Raw genomic sequence first — 21,594 nt, 5'->3', positions numbered from 1 at the left:
GGGTAGGGTGTAAATATTTGTTTTTTCGGAAAAATATAAAGAAGCCTGGTTCGGTGCAACTGTAAATATTCTGTTGTTTCGCGCTCTGTCCTCTTAAGCATCTCAACAATAACACAAAACTTACTATAAATACGCTTTATTCATACGCTCAGCGGACTTCTCTTCTTCCGTAGAAAATATAATAATTGGATTCGTACAATCTACACGAAGCTCGTACCCTTCAAGCGTAACTGTGGGAATGTGCCCACGGAAAAAAAATAAAATGGCGAATTTCAACAAAACTGGCGAAACCTTGGAGCTTCAGCTACGTTTACTGCATTGTTTAATTTTGAGTTGCAAATGCGTATTAACCATGTGTTTATAATTCAGTAAACTAGCAAAAGTTTGAGCGACGTTTCTCGGAATATTGCATACACCTTGCGCTTGACAACGAAACAAACAAAGGTGGTTTCACCAGACAACAAAAAAAACAATACATGTGAAGTAGAATAGGTATTAGACACGATGTGGTGCTATCTGTTCATTTCTGCAAGGAGCTTGGCGAGATTAGGTGAACAATCCATGCCGCTCATCGCCAACTGGGCGAACCACGGTTCATGTCGCTGAAGGAGGCTAGGCATCACAAAAAAATTAAATGAAGGGGAAGATAGGATTACCAAATCATACAAACCTTCGTCCCAAATCACAACACTTGGCAATATTCGTCAATATCAAAGCAGCAGTTAAACGAATGCTTTTACTTATGGGGTCTTCTTTGTCATCCTTAAAAAAAAAAAAATTTCATTCTGGTGGACGAGTTTGCCACTTGCAATGTGCACATATAGCGATGTACACGTAGTTTACTACATGGAAAATGAAGACAAGCAACAGAAATTGGTTTACCGAAAAATCATCGAACGCTTGTTTTCCACTGTTGCGAAACAAAACCATAAGAGACGCATTTGGAGCCATAAGGTCGATTGGAGGAGGCTTCTTTTGACCTGGATGTGATGTAGCACCTGAAGGAGCATGTGGGGCTGTACTTGGTTTCGGTGCTGGAAAACGCACTGGGTGCGTGACAGTTGTTGTTGTTGTTAACGGAAGGTTTGTTTGGGTTGATTGATACGAATTTGCGGTGTATATTGGTTTGGAAGGTGGTTGCGTTGACGTAGTTTCGATCTTCATTCGTTTACTTTCAGGTACTTCATCAATCTTATCGTGTTCCCTCTTCCCACAAACCTGAAAAACAATGTTTGCTGATGAAAAGTAAAACAACCTTTTAAGGTTACTCTTAGTTTGTTCAATTTGTTGGATCAGTTTACCTGAGTTATGTCACTTCGAGGTGCTTGTGTCTCCGTAACACCACCCAGTGGCAAAGATTTTGAAACACTGTGGTTTGTAATAGATGGAGGACTATGTTGTACATTGTTTTCTTCGTGAGGTAAATTTCCAACAGAGGTGGAAATCACTGCTTCCATTGGTTTTATTTCTTCAGCTTGGTGTGTTTGTGCAGTTAACTTATGTTGTACGTTAGGTGAAAGTGACAAAGGTTCATCATGGCTCACATCCACAACCTTAAATCACAAAAAAGGATTATTTGTTTCATAAGCAAGCAGCATAGGGTAATGCAAGTTACTATAGTTATTAAAATATACATTTAATTTTTGATGACTAAAAAAACAAAATGGAAAAATAAATCGTGATTTTAAATTTATCTGGTTTGAACATGCCATAATTTTCCTAACATACTTTTGTGATATCTTCCGATAAACAGAGAAAAAAAATATTTTTTTTGTATTGCCAGAAAAATATTTGATTTTGAAGGTCAAAGTTTGTAAATGTTTACTACTATGCAACCACCTTTTTTGAATCCTTTTCAATAGGATCCTCCACAGGTTTACTTGATTCTGGCGAGTAGCCTACAGATGGAGTTTTTGTCAATGTGACCTTGTTTGCTTTTGTTTCATGGTTACAACTGTCTATGTGAGGTGGTGATAAACATCCATTCATAGCATGAGTTGTTGATGTTGTTGTTGTTGTTTCTTTGTCACTAGTTTTTGTATCTGGTAAAACTCTGGTAAAAGAAAATTAGTTATAACACTTTGCAACAAACAAAAAACCTGCTTTTCCGAAATAATAAACTGATTTTAAGTGAAATCTAATGTTGGAACCTACCCTGTCAAACAATCAAGATTCTTGTCAGGAAAACCATTGCAGACAACTTCGGACTTCAGATCATTGGACTTTTGGCAATTAATATTATCATCATCATCATCATTGTGGTTAATAGCCTCTTTGATAGCTTTGCAATTTATTTGTGACCGTTTGTCAGTTTTGATGGGACTATCATCACAGTGTGGTTGGCATGCATCAGTGGATGTTTTATCCTTTGATGTAAGTGCATGTGTTAAAATTAGTTTTTGTTGAACTTCAACAGTGCCATTAGTTCGCTTTGTAGAAAATGACTCTATTCTTTCTCTGTTCACAATTGGCAAGTGCCCATCATGTAGATCTGTGCTATTTGAGTGATTGTTTACAGGTGCAGGAGACCCATGAGCAATATGGTCCAATCCATTTTGATATTCATGACCAGTTCTTGAGGTTTCAAGATCTTTACATACAGTCGTTGTAGTCACTGATGTCTTGGTATTGTTGGGTTTCGGAGTAGAAGGTGACTTTATGTTAATACTGTCAGTAGGTTTGGCACTGGTTGATGTTGATGCAACCTGCTGTGTTAACCTTGGGGTACCACAGGAACTGGGTGCTACAGTACTTGCTGAACTTAGGTTACATGTGGTATTAAAGTTTGCTTGACCTTGTGGAGGAATATTGCTTTCAGTTGAGTTCATGGAAACATTTGCAGAAACTTGTGGATGATATCCAGGAACTGGTAAGGGTGTTTGGCGCTTTTTTATTCCAGTAATATGGTACATAGGTTGGCCATTGCAGTCATTGAAAAGCCTTAATGAAACAAATCATTTTTAGGTACACCAACTTAACCCACAGTCAGGAAATAACAAATTTTGAATTACCTTGAGGCAGTGTTGGAAAAGACTCTCTGCAGACAACGACCAAACTCAGCTGCTGGCAAAACTTGATTTTTACCACTCATGCCATATCGGGTAGCAACTGTGGCATAATCACTAAATAGTTGCACCCGAGGAACACTACCATCATCATTTCCACATTGCTCATAAGTGGCCCAAACCCTACAAAAAAAACAATTACCACAAGGCTTTAGAAGATTGTTTCGTAATATCTCACCACAATTGAGCAAAAGACTCCGGACTCTTGTCCAAAGCTATATCAGGGGGTGGAGCGGGCATGTAATGAAAAACCGGGGGAACGCTGCTTGTTTCTGTATGTGTGTAAGTTGGACCAGCACCGATTGGTCGGTTTGCAGTTTTTTTAGGATGGCCTTGTTTAGGTAATGAGATATTTGCAGAAAGGGACATCTGTGACACAGGTGTCTGGTTGCTTGGAAAAGTTTCTGCAGGATTTGGTCGTATTGTAGGATATCGTGTGGGAACTGCATGATGAATTGGTCTTATTTGTTGTGGATGAATGACCCTTCCAGCTAAACAAATGTAATTGTCAAACAAAGTTTTTTTAAAAAAACACCCTAATGCATACCATGCAATTGTTTCTTCACAAAAAGATTTTTGTTAAACTTAATCCTACAATAATATTATACAAAAGGTATGCAATATGAACAATTTATTGTTGCAATTTAAATTCTTTTAGAGCATCCTACTGACCTGTATAATTTGTGGCAGTTGGTTGGGGAGGAATCCGATGAATATGTTGAGGTTGGGGAGGTGCAATTTTTCTGGCAATTCGAATTGCAGAAAGTTGACTTGCTCCAAGGGTCCGTACATTGAACGTTATTAAACAGACCAATATATCTGAAGAAGTAATGAATATATGACTTAGTGATAAATCTCGTGCTTAAACATTATAGTATTGGATACCTATGCTGCCAGAAACAATGGCTATTTTTGTGCAAGTTTCTTCGCCTAGCTTTGACAACGTATAAAGTGCTTCAATGGCAGCTAGAGCAAGTTCAATATCACCTATGGTTAGCAACAATACTGATGATTTAAATATATCATCACCAACAGATATTAACAATGAGTCCTTGTTTGCTTGTGACTTGCACAAATTGCCTAGAACTTCAAAACCTGCAAAAAAAATGTAAAGAATAATTTGTTGCAATTAATTTTATTAAAATCAAAAACAAACCACGAATGTTGTCAAATTTGTCATGAGACTGAATGCATCTCTCTACTGTAGTGTATGTACACTGCATTATATGAAGACCTAACTTCTCAATATCCATCTGCAATACATTTAATATACAGGTCATTCAATGTAAAAATGCTTACACCTCACTTATAGGAATAAACAAAATACTAAATGAGAAAAAAACAGTAAACATATATACATGTTCATTATCCAACAAAACAACTTAATTTATCACTTACACTAGCTGAAACATTTCCAAGTATATCCAACCCGGTTTGCCGAAGTGATGAGTAGTTGGAATGAACACAAAGGAAAACAAATTGAACAAGTGACTTGTTGTTGGCAAGTATTGGAACATTAAAACTTTCAAAAGACAAATTGAGAAGCACTAATGCAATCTATACATAAAAAACAAGCACATTTAACAAAACCATTATCAACTGAGAATACAAAGTGGATAATGTACAATGCTATTTAATCAGTTGTTTACAAACATTACTAGGAGTATACTATACCTGAAGTACACGTTGTCCTTCATAATCTTGTACACCAAGATGTCTTTTTGACTGAAATATTGAAGTCCAGTTGTCCTTTTTACTGTAACACCACTTTCTGTAGGAACCTAAATGGAAATGTATTTTATGATAAACTTGTCAAAAATTATCACCTCATGTGCAAAATGTTGGGTATAAAAATAAAATTTTGATATACATACATTTTGATGTTTCTGCAGAAATATTGTTTGTCAACTCTTTATCGCTGGTTGAGATTTCTTTGTTGCAGTTCTTGCAAACATTTCTGGTTTTTGAGTTACTACCACAATAACTTTTCTCTGTGCAAATCCTCTGGTTTTCTTGTGGAAGCATTTGTTCCAAAATTAATGTATCAGAAACAGTTTCAGCCCAAAATTTAAAAAAGTTATGCCCAGTTTTGTCATTCCATGTATTTCCAATTTCTCCAAAAGTATTAACACCTGGAAACACAAAAAGTATGTAATGGAAAGGTGATTGAAAAAAGAAATTATCAGGTTAGGTGAAATCCACAAAAATTTAACATACAACAACAAAAACAACTGAAAACAACCATGTATTGTTTTCTTTTATTTAAGATGTGCAGATACCTGATGACACTATTCCAGCATGTAAAAGTAATGCATCAAGAAGTTGGGGACATCTAGAAAGCCTAAGCACATGTCTGGACTCTCCTGATAAGAGTGTGCAGGCATTAATTGCAAAATCAACTTCATTGGGAAGCCCAGAAGTCAAGGAAAAAGCAATTCGTTCATAGTCACTTATATCTGCATTAAATCTTGGTTCAGAGAGTCGAGTTGCACTCAAGCCATACTGAACACGGTCATGTTCTGAAAAATATATATGTAACAACGTATATTAGAAATAAAACATGTACACTACAATGTGTAGGGAGCATTCAAAGAGAACCAACGTTAAAAATTACATTCTTAACATTTAGTAAAATACATAAAAGTACATAATCATAAATTGCTGCAAACCGGAGATAAAATGTGGGTTTCTTGATCTCCTTATTGAAATGTCCAATCTGTACTTCTTAGGAACTTCATCATCACCAAAAAAGTGGACTCTTTCATATTCCTCTAGGTACCTTTGGGACACAACTTTTTTAGTCCTTTAATGGTAAAAATATTTTCCCTTTACCTTTGATAAATAGTTTTTAATCCAAAAGCCAACGAAGAAGAAATTACAGGAAATTTGTATTCTAATAGAAATTCATCCCATAAATCCTTGTCTGTTACCTACAAACAAAATCAGGCTGTATAATTATCATATTCAACAAATTTTCTTTACACAATATGCTGGTGTTTAGACACAATTTGATTACATTTTAAAAAATGTTACCTTTTGATATCCACCTAATGTTGTTACTCTGTTGTACAAGTCATGTAGATCAATTGTTTTTCCTGCCAGTATGGGATAAGGAAACAGGATTTTTCTGCACATAAGAAAGATCAATTAACGTAACTGAATCTTTAAGACAGGCCTATGTAATAGCAAACAACAAAAAGTTTTGAGCATTAGTCATGTTCAAGCATAACATGAGTTACCCTTTATCATTCAAAAACTGCTGCAATCCATTCAGAAATGCTAATTTTTCTCCATCATCTGAAGTGTTTTTGTTCATTTTGCCACATTTAAAACCAATTCCTTAACCTGCAAAAAATGCAAACAAACACCAATGAACCAAGGTAGCCTAATCCAGAAATACTGGTAAAAAGAAATGATGCAAGTTCGGACGTAGTTTCGTCTGAATCCGTATTTACAAGTCCTTTTGATAAAAAACGCGTCTAATTTTTCTTCACCCAAAGTACACTTATACTGCCAAAACACAGCCTTCTTTTCTCAATTTGGACACACCGCCGCACGCGTCTACGCCTCCCGTCGCATCTCAACTGCGAAAAATTATCAGTTGTAGACCCCAACGCGTACTGCACGTTGTTCCAGCAGACCTGGAGTATTTACCATACATTCTTTGTCTTTGCTAGCGCGTGGCTCGCGCAGTTCGCGATCGCATCTATCGACAAGACTGAGACATTACTCTCAGTAATGGCGACACTGTCACGTGACTCGCACGAAACGCGGCGCGCCACCAACACATCTGCCTTTTTCTTTCTTTTTTGCCTATGTTCGGCTAATTTCATTTTCTGGATAATACAATCACAGATATAAAGTGTAGGCGATCGCGTATTATACGCTGACAAGCATTGTGAGATATTACGTTCTTTGCAATGATTTCTGATAGTTGGATATTCAGTAGAGTATAACACCAGCATATGATCACAAAACTTTTGCGAAACTCTACAAAATTATGGAAAATGTTAGCAATTCCACATATTCTTTTGGTGGACCCAGTGTAGATTTAAGCAAGGTGTGTATTAAAAATTATAGCCTACACATATTACTGGTTGTGCTTTTGCCTTTATTCGCTGTTGTTAAATTCGTTTTGTAGTATTTGCATCGGTGTAGTGTAGCAAATGTTGATCCTGTGTGAATTTTATAGTTATGAAAGCAGTTGATTTTCGGTTTATATGTATCAAAAAGTTTGTTCACATGTGATACGAACCACAAACTTTCGTTTTTCAGATTCCAGCTTTGAATCAAAAGAGATCAGTTACATTCATCAACCACTTCATTATTCATTCAGTAAATTTTCTCAACAACTTTTCTGCTGTGGCAGAGGAAAAATTAGCAAAGCAGTCTTTAGAAATGCAAAAGCTTGAAACTGCTTTAAATATTTTGGAGGCAAAGGTAAATCTATATAGGCCTACATAGTTTTGTATAAAACGTATTGTTTTGTTTGTGGCAAAAATAAGAAATATTGATCAGTTTAAATGTTTTTGACATACAGCTTGCGTCAATTCCGGGATTAGATGCAGTTGCTAAAGAAAAACCAAGTGGAACAAACGAAACACAAACCAGCAATTCAAATGAACCACCTGACACCTCCCCACAGGTTGTGGAAACAACCATACAAGATGCTGAGACCAGAAATATAATTACTGTCAAGCAAGACCCCAGGTATCTATTCACTATAGATGTTAGTTTTTGCGAAGTTATGGTTACCATTCGAAGTAACAAAATTATCTCAAAAGATCCTTTACACAAACTATACGTAGGATTGCTTGCCTAACTATATTTTTGCAATGTCAAATTAAATTCAGGAATCTCCTACATGACGATATAAAAATTATGAAGTGGAGATATTCTCTTGTATTCTAAAATAGATTTAATGTTTTTATTTATTGCAGATATGCAAAATATTTAAAAATGGTGGTAGTTGGTGTGCCAAAGATGGCTATTGAAAACAAAATGAGACTGGAAGGCCTTGATCCAGCCATGTTGGAGTAAGTGTTTTTTGCGATACATGTATTAGGAAATTGGTTTAAATTGTGAGTGGCAAAAAATGCCATGAAATTACTCTTGTGTTCCTCAATTAATTTAGAGATTACAATGTTTTATGTAGTGGGGTAAATTTTACTACTTGTTTTAGCACACCTGATGCAGCTGTACCCGATGGACAGCCATCGTTTGATGAATCTGACGATGAAAGTCAAAGTTTGTCTTCAGATGATGATTTTAGTGATTGAATATTTCTTTTAATTATTTTTATAGTGCAATATGTTTTGTAAAGATTTTGTGATATGCTTCATGTAAAAATTCCTTTAGTTTAAAAATGACTGACAATGTGACAAGTATCTCATTGAACTGTTACCCAGGAAAAAAATACCCCCCAACAAAGTGTTTGTGAACATTGCATTCAAGTAAACGAATTGATCCATATTGTTCATCCTGTGTAGATTTGAAATAACCACTTGTAATTGTGAACTCAACTATAATACAAATCTTCTCGGTCAAAATGTTCGTGAAACACGAGATTTTAGAAGCATTGTGTGCACAGCAAAACATTTTAAGTGTAATTACAGCTTTTGTCACCAAGAAATTTGTTTAAAAACTTATGAAATATACTACTTCTTAAGCAGTAACGGTACTTAACAGAAAACGAAATTCGGTTAAGCCATTAGGGGAAAAACGTGGTTTAGCCGAAAGGAAAACAAAATCTGGCCGTCAAGTGTTTTGACCATCTGGCAACCATGCCTAACCACGGTGGATGCTTTTAAGCTATGGGGGCAGCAGTTCAAACACGCAAGAAAGAACGCCGCGCGAGAAAATAGGAACGTTGTGAGTGAATAGTGACAAGTTGTTGGAAAGTATGCACATTGCGCCTTATTCTAAGTTATCTCTTTCTCCAAAACTTTGACCTCGTCAAGGTAAATTCAGTCGGGCAGAATGTTACAAAAATGCTGTCTTAACACTCGTATCATTCAACAAGACATTTCTCCTATCTTGTCTTTAGTGCTCTTCGACGTACATTTTATCGTCCCACATGGAATCCAATACACCTCGCCTTTGGGCTAACGCAAAACGTATATAAAATCGGCCGAATCGGAATCCCTGTAGATCAGTTTTTGATCCCGTTTTCGTTTTTATCACATGGAAATATTCTTCTGCTTTGAAGGAAACATCGGTTTTTGCGCTTTTCCCTAACGTTTTGACTTAATGTTGCAATTTTTGTTTCGCAGTGCATAAAATTGTTTTGAATAAAGACAAAATACTGTTTGATTTTGTTCCTTTATTCTACTTATTTCAAGTCTTATTAAAGTTTCTTTATTTACTTGTAATAAACTATGTCGCATACAAAATCGCACAAAACAACAAGAAAATGTAGGCTATACAAAATAACATCAGTATAATACAATCAGTCTACAAAATTATTCAATGAAGTATTTCCCAAGCACCTTGTTTTGAATTTTCTGCAAAATTGAATCATTGTGGTAAGTTCATGTCAAAAAGTTAATAAAACAAGAAAATTGGGGAAACATTGTAACCTTTTTGTATAGGTTTGCTTTTAGGCGGTTTGTTGCATATTGTCGCCTCCGTTCTTCCTCCTTTTTTCTTTTCACAACTTCTGGAAGCTGTTGATACTTTTCCCTGGTTTCTTCAATCACTTGACGACGAGTTAACTCAACACGCCGTTTAAATGGGGGATCTAAAATAGATTATTTCCCTTGATTGAATGGAAAAATGTAAATGCATTATATCAGAACGTAACTAAAAAAATGTAAGATGCAAACAAAAAACACAGCACTGACATGATAACGGTTTGCGAGTGTTGTCCGTTTTGGCACCAAAAACACGTTGGCGCTCTTCAGCCCACACCTGATAAAAAACAATAAAAATATGTGTATTATCTTAAGCTGGTTCACTTGCACAAACAAGTATTTCTAAATACATTTATATCTAATATTCCTTAATATCTGCTTTAGGTTGCTCATGTTGTTCAGTTATGGGAATACAGTGTATCTAAATACACCACCTCTTGTAATCTTCTTTCCTCAGCATTAATTGCAATTTTTCGTTGTCTTTCACGTGACTTTGATACGAAGTTAGGCAAATTGCCGCTCAGTGCTTCTTGCAAAGTGATTCGAACCAGTCCTTCCCTATTTGCTTTAAAATAAAACAAAAAAAAAACACACCATAGTAATGTTTGGCCTAAAACATAATGTTAGTAGGAAAAAATACAATCGGGATAAAAACATATTTTAAAGAAAGTTTTTAGTGAAAGCATTGATGACATTTTACTATTAACAGTGCCTTTTGAAAAAAAGAACATTTTCTCAAATATGCTAATTAAGTTTTAGACAAGAACATTAACTCAACCCCCAGCCGCCACATCAAATGCAAACACCACATTAAGCTAAATATCTCAAAAAGCACAACTCCTATTAATTCAATTATTACATATACAGTGGTAACAGACCCACCATTTTCAACTTCATGCATGTCCATCCACGGAGGTTGATAACTAAATGGTTCATACCATGCAAGGCTTTTCTGGAATGGCATTTTTTCTATAAAAAAGAATTTGAATTATCTTGAGTAACGTAGCACAACCAAAATAAAATTTACCTTGTGGTTCTGGGACGTTTTTCTTCTCCTTGGTAAAATCCACATAAAAACTTGAAAAGCGTTGTGTTTCTTTTGGAGTGGAACCTAATAAATTAAATGTGTCACATAAGGAAATTTGTTACATGGAATTTTTAAATCAAAAATCCATCAGTGATGTCGCCAAGCACAGGCGAAATATATATACCCAAGAAAAATGCCAAACAAACAACTTCTGTTACTAAGTGTTTGTTGGCCATAAAGACAACAGGAGATTTCAAGAATACAAACTTTCATGCATCAAAATCTAGTGGACATCGTAAAAGTGAGACAGCCACATTTAGTACCTAACTTACTATACATGTTTATTAGACTATTGAATATAGTTTTTTATGATCCTCATTATATGATAAGCCGACCAACAAAGGGCCAACAGGAATGGACTTTAAGTGGCAAATAACATTTTTATTGATCAAAAATTGTGCATACAGTGACTTACTATTTTTTATATGACATAAGCATATTTACCTTGTCTTGTCGAGGTTTGCATCTCCTTTACAGCTGAATCCAGTGTAATTGTATCATCCAACAAAACATTTTCTTTGTTTTCTGGAACACAAATGCTTCTGTGATGGCCAAGTACCAATGGAGAACTTGTGTACTGTATTATTTATGCTCGTCTATATATATTTACATATTTAGACATCAAGCACAATGTGATTTTAAAGTTATATTTGGGTGAAATGTATAACATTGTCTTACCTTTCTATTGGAAAATAAGAGTGTAATCTAAAACTGTAGATTTAGCAGAGTTCACACAAGAAATTTCCACAAACCTTTTAGGTGACGAGTCTGAACTGATTTTGATCTTTTAGGTTTTGCTTTCGATACAACTGGAGAAGGAAAATTAGTTGCAATGTCATGTGATAGCGCAGATGTCTCTTCCTCAATATTGGCTTGCACAGACCTGATGAGTGAAAACAAGCAAAGATATTCAATTATTCCAATTTAGTATAGCAAACAAATTACAAGAAAATAATTAAAGCATTCATTGTGTGTGTTAGTCCCAAAACATAGCAAAAACACACCTGTCATGCAAAACTACTCGTGTTGTAACAAAGTCAGGCTTTCTGTGCCTTCTCTTTACTTTTACAATTGTTGGTTCACTGCTAGAAACCTCTTCCACATAAGTTATCTGGAAAATACATATGTTTTTAATTGCACTTGCTACATCTGATATAATTTCTTCACTTACAATTAGGAACTGTTTTGCAATAAGTATTTAACATGTTTTGTATTATATTAGTTCTCCAACCTTTTTCTTTCTAGCAGGGGCATGTCTTTTCATGTGGACATATTGAACAGCCCTACTCGCATCTGTATCTGTTGATGCAATGGAACTTGCTTCTGGCACAATCAGTGGAGCATGAACTTTTTCAGGAGTACTTGATGAGGCGGCCCTTCAAAATATTTTCAATGTGATTCTTGAATAGGCATTAAGTATATTATACCTTTTTTCTATTTTTCTTCCAGATTTCCATCGCTCATCAACTTTCTGTTTTTCAATTTTTCTCAGAAGGCGTTTCATAATTTGTTCAGCTTTGCTTTCATCTACTCCAAATACCTTTCTTACAGAATTGTCATCTTTGACTAATGAGGTCTGCCTTGATGAAGGAAGCTCACAGTATTCTGTGCTGTCACTGTCACACACTGCTGCATTGCTGTTCTGGGAAGTTTCATGCAGCACATTTCGAGAAGGATAAACATGAACAGGCCTGGACACACCTTTTCTTGGTTTTTGTGCTGAATGCGAACTAAGATCACTTTTCTTTTTTGATTGAAGGAGGGCAACGAGCTTTTTCAAAATCTGCTTCTGCACGTTTACATCAAGTGTGTGAAAATCATCCAAGGAGCTGAGTAAATTAGTGCTAGATTTAGAAGTTAAAGCATCTCGATCATCAGTGCTTCTGCTTGAAGGTAAATTGTTGAGCATTCGTCGATGCATTTCAACATCACTCAATTTGGATTCGTGTAATGACTCACTTGGTATTGAAGGCATTTGGTTCACTGACATAGACAGATTTTGGTATGAATCATTCTCTTCCACTTCCAAACACAAGGAGGAAGGTGGGCCATGCAAATGCAATGTTCCACTTGCCTGTTTTTTTTCTGGAATTGGTTGACTTTGTGTTCTACTTTCAAGTGCAGTTTTTACAGATGTCATGTTCGTTGGTTCTTCTGTAGGAGTTGACTGTACAGGTTCTGAAGGAGCCCCATCACTACTTAGGCATTTTGGCATTTCCTTATCTGATGTAGGTATCAAATCAAGTTCTTGCTCATCATGGACCTGTTTAACCATCTGTTTCTCTTGCTCCATCATCAATTCATTAAAAGTGGGCAACAGCTTTTCTTTCCCTTTGTACTGCTTTCTCTCAGGAGAAGAAAGCCAATCAAATACAGTTGGTCTGTTTTGTAGTATTACTTTTTTAGGACTTTTCCTGTTTTGTTGGGACTTTCTCAATGGTGACTTGGAATTTTTGTGTTGTAACTCACTACCCTGAGCTGTTTGTCCCTCTGAAAAGGACCAAGATGGATTAATGATAAGATATATGTGTATCTCACTAACTCACTAATTGGTGATTTTTTAGATGAACTATTGGGAGAAACATGCAGAAATGAAATGCCAGTGGAAGGCTGAAAAGCCACATCTGCAAAAAAATGATTACTACAATTTATTTAACAGTTACTAATCTTGATAGGGAAATAGAAGAAAATATTACGTTGGGAGAAGTGATGTTTTACTGGTGTGCTGGAATGACGACTTTCAGGTACTTTGCCAGGTTGAGTAGCATCTCTTCCACGACCATCTGTTTTAAAAATGTACATGATAACAAACAAGTACGCTACTGAAATGTTACTTACAGTTTGGATTGTTATATTCTTTGTTCTGGTGCACCTTTTCTTTGTTAGGGGAAACAAACTGGTTTGGTATAATTTGTGCCTCACCCTTTCGAAAACTTTGTGAGTCTCCAAAACTACAAAATAAGAGTTTTTGTAGTCTAAAATTTAAAAAAGAAGAATCAAACATTTAAACAAATAGCATATGATAGAGAAATCAAGGTTTTTTTGTTTTGCAATTGCATAATGTCTACGCCTACCTATCAGCATTCTGAGCTGAATGTGAAGATGAAGATTCCTCGGTTCTGAATGATGAAATTCTTATATCCTGATCCTAACCATCAGTGAATAGTTTAAAAATGCCCTACATTATTTACACCACTACTTTAACAAACCTTTGGGCAAATAATCTTTAATTCTTTTTGCCGTTCTGCAATAAAAACAAAATGTTTTTTAATAATTTTGCGAAGAAAGCAAAAATAATTACATACCTAGGTCCTTATGCAGAAACTTATGGTCAACTGTTCTTTGCTGAACTTCATGTACTTTGAGTTTGAAACCAGATTTTTCGACAATTGGAGATACTGCATTTCTCACCTAAACATTGTAGTAAAACAGCTTATGTAACTTTCTCATTTAAAGTGGTCACAAATAACTTACATCCGACAGCTTTGGCCTTGGTTGATCACCTTCAGTGGAAGAAAATACACTCCGTGAAAAATCAGGAATACCAGGAATTGTTTCAGCATGGGATTTTTCAGATATTTTGTAACTATGCTTACTAGGACAAGATACAGGACTTTTTACTTCGTCATAACCACAATTGGGGCTTTTAACACTCTGTGTTTCTAAACCTTTGGGAAAACTGATCTTTGATGGATCAGATGGGTCAATAGTGTTATGTTGCAAGTTTGGGTAGCTACAACCATTTTGTGTTGCTGTGGTACTTGTGGTAGCTGTTTGTACTGTAGATAAAGCAGCTTGTTGCATCGCAGCCTTTTCTTTATTAAACTCAGATCTGATTCTATCAAGTAAAGTGTTGTTTAAAGATATTTCAGATTGATTTGCATCATCTTTTTCATCCTCTTCAAAATTTCTGCATCCTTCAGTGGCATTTGTTTCAACTGGAGGAAGAAACTGGCAAACATATTTCCATAAATCTGTTTGCTCAAAATTTTCAATGACTGCACTTAGGTTAACATCATGGTCATGTTTGCTTTCAAGTTGTTGGTCAATCTCTTCTTGCAATAAAGCCTTGACTTGAACCGCAAGAGAATCAATGCTACTTGCAAAGCTGGCATCTGATCTCCCCAATCCTGCATTAGTTGGTTCACAAAGGGATGATCCAACTTGTGGCTTAGACATAGATTCAGAAAGTACAGATTTAATCCTGGCCAATATAGATTCATCAGCCAAACTCTCATCCAAGTTTTTGCCTTTGGATGAAGACCTACTTTTACTTGATGAGGCCTTTTCTTCTGTAGTTAACAACATGTTACCAGAATCAAAAGGTAAAGAACAAGGATGTTGTGAGGTTTCTGACAGAGACTTGGTTCCTCGATCCCTTGATAAATTTCCTGAAGACAACAAAGTACCTGCAGATGATACCACAGGTGGGCTCATTCCTTCTGGTTCAATTCTTTCAGTTTCACCCACCACTAAGTTAGTTGCAGTGGGCTGAATAGGATTTTGGGGACAGATAGTTTCAACAGACAGTGGAACTGAAGTGGGTGGTAACTTTGGTTGAGAAATGTCACCCTCAACAGAAGTTACATGATTAGGGTTAACAAATGGAGAAGAATTAGAAGTATCCCCAACAACTATTTCACTCCCAACAACAAGAGGTGAAATACTTGGTTCTCCAGACTTCTTTTCTATATATGTTTGTAGCTGTTTCAGGTTGCATTCATCGAATGGAAACTGTGGAGTTGTTGGATTTGACCCAAAATGATATTGGACATTGCCACTTATAGGTGCTTCATTACTTGCTTTGGATTTTATTCCTTCATTTTGTAAATTTTTGGCCGTTGAAAAATCTTGAAAAGATGGTCCAGATATCCCAACTAATGATGAAGGAACCCAGGCTTCCTTTGGTGAAGCACTGGACTTGTCAAGTAATCTCATGGTATTGAGACGCTTAATGATATCTGGGGGTATGTCAACTGTTTCTGGCAGATCACCATACTCAGTGCTTTTTGAAGTGTTTAAACTGCCGAAAGGGTCACTTTTTTCAGACAATTGAGAAATAATTTTGTACATGTCTGTATCAGATTGTGGCACAGGTTGCTTTAGCATTTCAGGTAACCTTTGACCACTTGTTAAGGAACTTTTGTCGACTGCTTCAGGTTTAAACTCAGAACTTGTTTTGTCTGTTTTTGTTGTTATTAGCTTTTCACATGACCGTGGAGTTGTGTGATCATTGTTATTGTTGCTATTTATATGATCATTGTCTTCCAAACTTTTAACCTCACAGCTGTCATCTAGCAAATTTTGCACACGTTGCGCCAATGAGTCATCTTTTTCCAGAATGTTTGATAACTGGTCGACCGTCAATGGTCTTTCCTCAATTTGACAATCATTTTTTTCAACATGCACTTCAGAGTTGGAAACATCTAAAAAAAAATTATGTACAAACAAATAAAAATACATCACTTTTTAATTTTAATTAACAATTAGGTATGTGAAGACATATGCCGACAAAGAACAAATATACATCGACACATACTTAAATTATCTAACCTAAATTTTAGAACCATAGAACAAACCTTGAATTTTTTTTCCAGTTGCCACATGGCTGGGTAATTCACTCATTTCATCTTCAATAGTGATCTTACAAAAAAATAAATATAATATATTAATAAATAATTATTATATGCAGTAAACAGCATGTACCTGAGATGAAGGCTCTCCTTGCAATGTGTGCCACTCTTTTTCAAAAGTTGGACATAACTCAAACCATTGCTTTCCCTGAGACTTAAACAAAATTAATTTAAAATACATTTATAGAATGGTAAACCCACATAGTTGGTAATGTTACAGAAATGCTGTGATTGTTTAGTGTCATGAATTTGTATTTTGACACAGATTGGGTAAAATATCACACAATTTTAAAATTTTATTGGCAATCCATACAGTAAACATCAACTAATAAATCCAAAATACATAAAAGTTGGCTAAGTAGCTCGCTGAAAAAAAAACCTTTGTGCAAATTACAAACTATCCAATCTGACAATCATAAACAACACCGATTAATTTTCTATTGCCTAAACCTTTTCTAAATTAAAAAGATGCCAGGGTAGTATAACAAATCAAACAACAAAAAAGCTTAGCTTTTCATTTTGTTCGTTTAAATACTGTGGTATCTTGGTATGTAATGACATGTTTGTAATGCAGTACTAGTGTTTCAAACCTCTTCGGCTGTTAGCTTTATGCACTGGCCTAGGGAATGACCACTGGCGAGGGATGCCGCAGTATTGGCTGCACTTGTATCAAACGACGATTCTGACATGCTATAGGTTTGCAGATCTAAAATATTAAAAATAACTTTAAAAACACTTTTCTACGATCAAATTTACAAATACTATTTTTAATTTATAGCGTACAAACTAGTTGACTTTTTACCATTCAAACGATTTACAGTTACTCCTATTGACCCTTCCATTGTTGACATTTTTTGCAACGAAACTTTGTTTTGAACCACGGCGGTTGTATAACAGAAATACATTTTCCGAGACATCAGAAGAACGAGGGTGAATGGTCTCTGTTTATCATTAAAAATATAATACTAAAACAACCGCCGTGGTTCAAAACAAAGTTTAGTATTAGTATTCTATGATTTAACAGACCCTGACGAAACCTTTCCATTGCACTTAATTATTTTTTTAAGATATGCAGTAAGAAAATTCTTGTCAATGAGACTATACTCGGGTAATGTGACCAGTGTTTAAAAAAAGCAAGACATCCATACACATAAATTATATCGAGTTACATTACCAACACTCCAAGAAATTTGTTGCTCTTTTTACGGTAACTCAGGAATGTTACACAAAGAGGGTGGACAAAGTTTACTTTTAATCTTGTGGAGCTAAATAAGCATAAAACATGAGGAACTTAGCAGATATATGTCAGTCACTCATGTTTTTTGCGACCAAGACACATTTTCGTGGTGAACGTGCGCTATACATACGTCACACCGCCCGCTTGACTGCAGTGCCTTGGCTACAATGTCAGTGAACCTGATGAACGCGATACGATAGCCGTAATCGTCAGGTAAGGTCCTGCGCAGTGGGACGATATCCTGTCATGTGGTAACATGCAATATTTCTGCGTAGGGTGTAAAACATTATCATAAAACTAAATATTATTTTGCAAACATGTGGACACATTACGAAAGAGGTATAGAGATGTAAAAGGTTAAAAATCTATATCACAAGTCCAAAATTCGCTGCTGGGTGTATGCACTAAAAATGTAACACTAAGTGGCAGTATTGAGAAATACGGAAGGCCAGTTTTCCATTGCGGAACAAAGGTGAAAATGTTGATTACTGATTTTTTTCTATTTATCCTTATCATACGAAGCTAGGCGTCCACAAGGCCATAAACGCAAAATTTAATTTCAACACATCGTGTTAACCCATATTAAATTAATTTGTGTGACAAATAAACTGTACGGTTTCTTACACCAAAAATTTACCAACATATGGCGTTTAATCAAGCAGTATCACGTCCTGTCAGCGAGGTTAGGAGGAAATCCTGTCGACATTTTGCCCCAATTAAAGATAGATTTTTTAAATATTTGACGTTGGGCACTTGATCCATTATAGACGGAAAATAAAACCCGATTAATAATTAATGTATGTAACAAACGGAATAAACTACGATGGCGCCGGAAAACTAGGAATGCAAAAAATACTTGACTAATTCTTTGCATGTTGCTTACACAGTAGTTCTCTTGTTTGAACAGATAATAAGCTTTCTCTCGCACGTCATAATGTCGCCGTGAGTGCGTTCAAATGGTGCGTTAGACCGTGACAGGGTGCACAGATTGAAATGTGTTTTATGTTCGCGAAGAAAAGCTTCTCACAAATGCAAAGGTCTCAACTGAAAGGTAGTGTTTACCGAAGAGGGCAAAGTTAAACTGTGCAAGCAAAACGAGGAAACTTTATAAACCCTGTTACCAGGGCAATCACTAATGTCCTGCATAGCAGGGTATAATTGGCTCCAAAATCACGCATGGTTATGGTTTACTTTCATGACACCACTTGACTGTTGGTGACCTCCTGACGTCACCGACCTGGGTGGTAGCGAAACTAGACACGAAACAATTTGGGTGGGATGGTGGGAACTCTTCGCTAACAATACCCATACAGTCTCAACATCAGGGAAAACGAGGAGCAAAGTAATGTTCGGGCGCCAGCTTTAATAAGCGATACATCTTGCGTAAAAGCATTGTTTTAATATGTTTTAAGCGAAAGATTGTTTTTTTGGCACTTGGACACTGATAATAAAACCCCCTTGTAAACACTCAAATAAATGGGAGGTTTGTTAGTTTTGAACACTACCGCTATCTCCGATAAAATTTGAAGTAGAATTATTGCGATTTATTTGGGGAATGGGGGGAATGAATTACACTGAGTAAAAAAAATGCTACGTGTGCAAATTTTAAACACGCGTGTGAACTGCCACACGCGCACCTCACAGTGCGTAAACATTTGTAGAAGAGTGTGCAGACAAGCAATTTAACGCACCGTATCACCGAATTGTATGTCTTGTAGGAAATATCTGAACTGTGCGATTATGTCCAAAATAAATGGTTGTTCAATCACAGTGCAAATTGTAACTGGTCAGCTGCCGCTTTACGTCAGGTTGTTTGGCGTCCACAAACACAGGAAAACATGGGTGGCAACGTCTGGGTGACACAACATCAACATGGTCGCTTGTTTAACAAAATTTCTTTACACAGAAACCAGACGTCGGTTTTAAGAAAATTTACGGTTTTTAGCCATTGGTGTGACGTTCTTTGGAAAGCAATAAATTCCTATCACTATTCAAGTGGCAAACACTGAAATTCATGCGACAAGCAAAGCTCACGTTATGTTGCAGCATTTACATATATATTGAAGTATGTGCTCATTGCTTACAAAATACAAATTTCCACCGGCGTAAATTATTTACGACATCAACACTATATCTTGGTCCGAAGGTGCGATTAGGGGTTGTTTTCATGTAATTTTGATGATTGAATTCGCGTGCCCTGCTTTACTCCTGATATCATAACCTCTATGTCGTCAGCGCAAATAGTAATTCTAGGCTGACATCAAAATTAGCCGGCACAATACAAAAGCCTCTTCATGAATAGTTTATTGAGGTTTCCCATTTTGCAGCCATATAGCCAGAAGCTCTGCGTACATAATTTTGCTGTTGCTTTTTTACACAATGCTAGGATTTCAAGCGTGATTATGACCGAACAATCGCCGTACAATTCGCCAATGGAGAATATCAATTATTGAAGGAATGGCGACTCAGAGGAAGATTACGATTTGAGCTTAAAGATTTGGTTTCAATTAGATCGTCACCAGCACTTTCATGAACTCATTTTGTTCAATATGATTCAAATTTCAGCGATGGATAAACACAGCAAAACCTTCTTGTGAACATTCCTAACACACACGAGCTCCAAACAAGAAAATCTTGTATTTACCGTTTCACGTGCTGAGCCTAAAACGGCCTAAAATATTAATGTGTTTGAAGAAAATATACCCATTTTCCTTTTGGTCGCGGTCGAGAGTTGAGCTCCACTGATTTGGAAAAGATTTAAAAACTGCATGTTTCCTACGCCTAACAGCTTCAGTCGCAAATTATTTATAAGTTTGGTGTGGGTCTGAGCGTTTTGTGGTTTTGTCCTGTTGGCCGAAATACCACAAGGATAAAATCAAAATATATGCAATAATACGAAAAACATTTTTGTTCATACAAAAACTGTTTATGACGGTTTTGCAGTTTTAGGCCCACCTTTCGAATCTCTATAAGCTTGCGCGGAATCCAGATAACGTTTACTTAGTAGTGGCGCACCTGCAATCGATAGGATCATATTTCATTTTCTCGTTCCGCAAAATCACTGTCTCCTTCCAACAACCGTTCTCTACATTCGCAACTCATAATTTAGAGAGTGCAGATAGGCAACAGCGATTGAAGCGGCCGCATAAACGAACAACATAGATCGATAAGTTTCAGTCAGGTGTGATAAACGTGTTCGTCGTGATATTAAATCCATTTACCTAACTTAACCGTCGATGCGACAAGATCAGGGAATGAAAAATACCGGTGCACTTGCGTAAAACATTAACATGAAACGACGTTTCAAAATATTGACAGTAGAAACGCATCCGTACCACGCTGGTGTCGTGTTTATTTGATTAGGGTACCTAATTTTTAAACCACCCGATGCTTTTCAAGATACGACACAAATTTTGAATTTAGGTCATTAAAATTTTATGCAAATCGTTATTGCTCTGATATTGCATTATAACCCTAATCTGTTTTAGTATTTCGATAGAAAATTTAATCAAAATGGGGAGGTTTAATTTTATAAAGTGGCGGAGTTTGGCCGACTCCCATAAAAATAATGGGCGATTGAATAATACATAGGATAATATAGTGTTTATAAAAGGTTGATTAAAACCGGAGCCGTATGTTGCGCAATCATCAAACATCAGTTACTTTAAATTCAAAATTATTCCAGTTTCTGTATTCAAAAACATAACATAACTTTTGAAATGCATTCCTGTTTTCCATTTATTCGGATTTACACCTAAACATATAGAATTTTTAAATTATAGCCACAAATAAAAGCAAAACAAATCAAAACAAATAAGGCAAAGCATGATAAGGCAAATAAAGAACCACTTGCAACGGTTATGAAAAAACATCACTTAATGCGAACGAACTGCTATTTGGCAGTTACGGAAGAGGCATTTCCATGTAATGGTTGTCAAAG

General features: G+C 36.0%; 3 protein-coding genes across 3 annotated transcripts; 1 reads left to right on the top strand and 2 right to left on the bottom strand.

The window, feature by feature from the left end:
- Positions 1-151: 151 nt before the first annotated feature.
- Positions 152-6,438, bottom strand: LOC145910679 (uncharacterized). Its single transcript, XM_082997868.1, has 19 exons — positions 6,305-6,438; positions 6,099-6,192; positions 5,898-5,995; positions 5,735-5,844; positions 5,345-5,584; positions 4,940-5,197; positions 4,740-4,846; positions 4,464-4,622; positions 4,222-4,318; positions 3,951-4,160; positions 3,738-3,884; positions 3,244-3,556; positions 3,012-3,188; positions 2,155-2,940; positions 1,840-2,053; positions 1,302-1,553; positions 883-1,218; positions 671-762; positions 152-612 (listed from the first exon to the last, which is right to left on the bottom strand). The coding sequence occupies exons 1-19, from the start codon at positions 6,379-6,381 to the stop codon at positions 513-515; spliced, it is 3,867 nt and encodes a 1,288-aa protein (XP_082853994.1). The 5' UTR covers positions 6,382-6,438; the 3' UTR covers positions 152-512.
- Positions 6,439-6,888: 450 nt separating this feature from the next.
- LOC145911484 (WASH complex subunit 3-like) lies at positions 6,889-8,706 on the top strand. The gene is made up of 5 exons (XM_082998850.1): positions 6,889-7,125; positions 7,341-7,505; positions 7,606-7,775; positions 8,006-8,101; positions 8,248-8,706. Exons 1-5 carry the CDS (start codon positions 7,066-7,068, stop codon positions 8,342-8,344), a joined length of 588 nt encoding a protein of 195 aa, XP_082854976.1. The 5' UTR covers positions 6,889-7,065; the 3' UTR covers positions 8,345-8,706.
- Positions 8,707-9,417: 711 nt separating this feature from the next.
- Positions 9,418-17,287, bottom strand: LOC145910570 (uncharacterized). The gene is made up of 22 exons (XM_082997747.1): positions 17,220-17,287; positions 17,008-17,123; positions 16,491-16,571; positions 16,364-16,427; positions 14,259-16,210; positions 14,090-14,195; positions 13,994-14,028; positions 13,859-13,932; positions 13,623-13,735; positions 13,481-13,567; positions 13,331-13,408; positions 12,212-13,274; positions 12,016-12,160; positions 11,789-11,895; positions 11,537-11,667; positions 11,229-11,309; positions 10,725-10,808; positions 10,580-10,666; positions 10,132-10,262; positions 9,908-9,974; positions 9,644-9,804; positions 9,418-9,568 (listed from the first exon to the last, which is right to left on the bottom strand). The coding sequence occupies exons 1-22, from the start codon at positions 17,266-17,268 to the stop codon at positions 9,527-9,529; spliced, it is 4,854 nt and encodes a 1,617-aa protein (XP_082853873.1). The 5' UTR covers positions 17,269-17,287; the 3' UTR covers positions 9,418-9,526.
- Positions 17,288-21,594: the final 4,307 nt, after the last annotated feature.

Source organism: Ascidia mentula, chromosome 8, assembly GCF_947561715.1.
Source record: "Ascidia mentula chromosome 8, kaAscMent1.1, whole genome shotgun sequence".
Lineage (NCBI taxonomy): Eukaryota > Metazoa > Chordata > Ascidiacea > Phlebobranchia > Ascidiidae > Ascidia > Ascidia mentula.
The sequence above is the reverse complement of the archived record's forward strand: the minus strand, read 5'-3'. Positions and strand labels throughout refer to the sequence as shown.

Excerpts from the sequence above, each read along its gene's own strand:
- LOC145911484 (XM_082998850.1), top strand. The coding sequence starts at position 7,066 with ATGGAAAATGTTAGCAATTCCACATATTCTTTTGGTGGACCCAGTGTA. Across the intron at positions 7,506-7,605 it reads TAAATATTTTGGAGGCAAAG|CTTGCGTCAATTCCGGGATT; the intron begins GTAAATCTATAT and ends TTTGACATACAG. Across the intron at positions 8,102-8,247 it reads CTTGATCCAGCCATGTTGGA|CACACCTGATGCAGCTGTAC; the intron begins GTAAGTGTTTTT and ends TACTTGTTTTAG.
- LOC145910570 (XM_082997747.1), bottom strand. The coding sequence starts at position 17,268 with ATGTCAACAATGGAAGGGTCAATAGGAGTAACTGTAAATCGTTTGAAT. Across the intron at positions 14,196-14,258 it reads CAAGGCCAAAGCTGTCGGAT|GTGAGAAATGCAGTATCTCC; the intron begins GTAAGTTATTTG and ends TACAATGTTTAG. Across the intron at positions 12,161-12,211 it reads GGAAGAAAAATAGAAAAAAG|GGCCGCCTCATCAAGTACTC; the intron begins GTATAATATACT and ends AATATTTTGAAG.
- LOC145910679 (XM_082997868.1), bottom strand. The coding sequence starts at position 6,381 with ATGAACAAAAACACTTCAGATGATGGAGAAAAATTAGCATTTCTGAAT. Across the intron at positions 2,941-3,011 it reads TTTTCCAACACTGCCTCAAG|GCTTTTCAATGACTGCAATG; the intron begins GTAATTCAAAAT and ends TGTTTCATTAAG. Across the intron at positions 763-882 it reads AAGCGTTCGATGATTTTTCG|GATGACAAAGAAGACCCCAT; the intron begins GTAAACCAATTT and ends TTTTTTTTTAAG.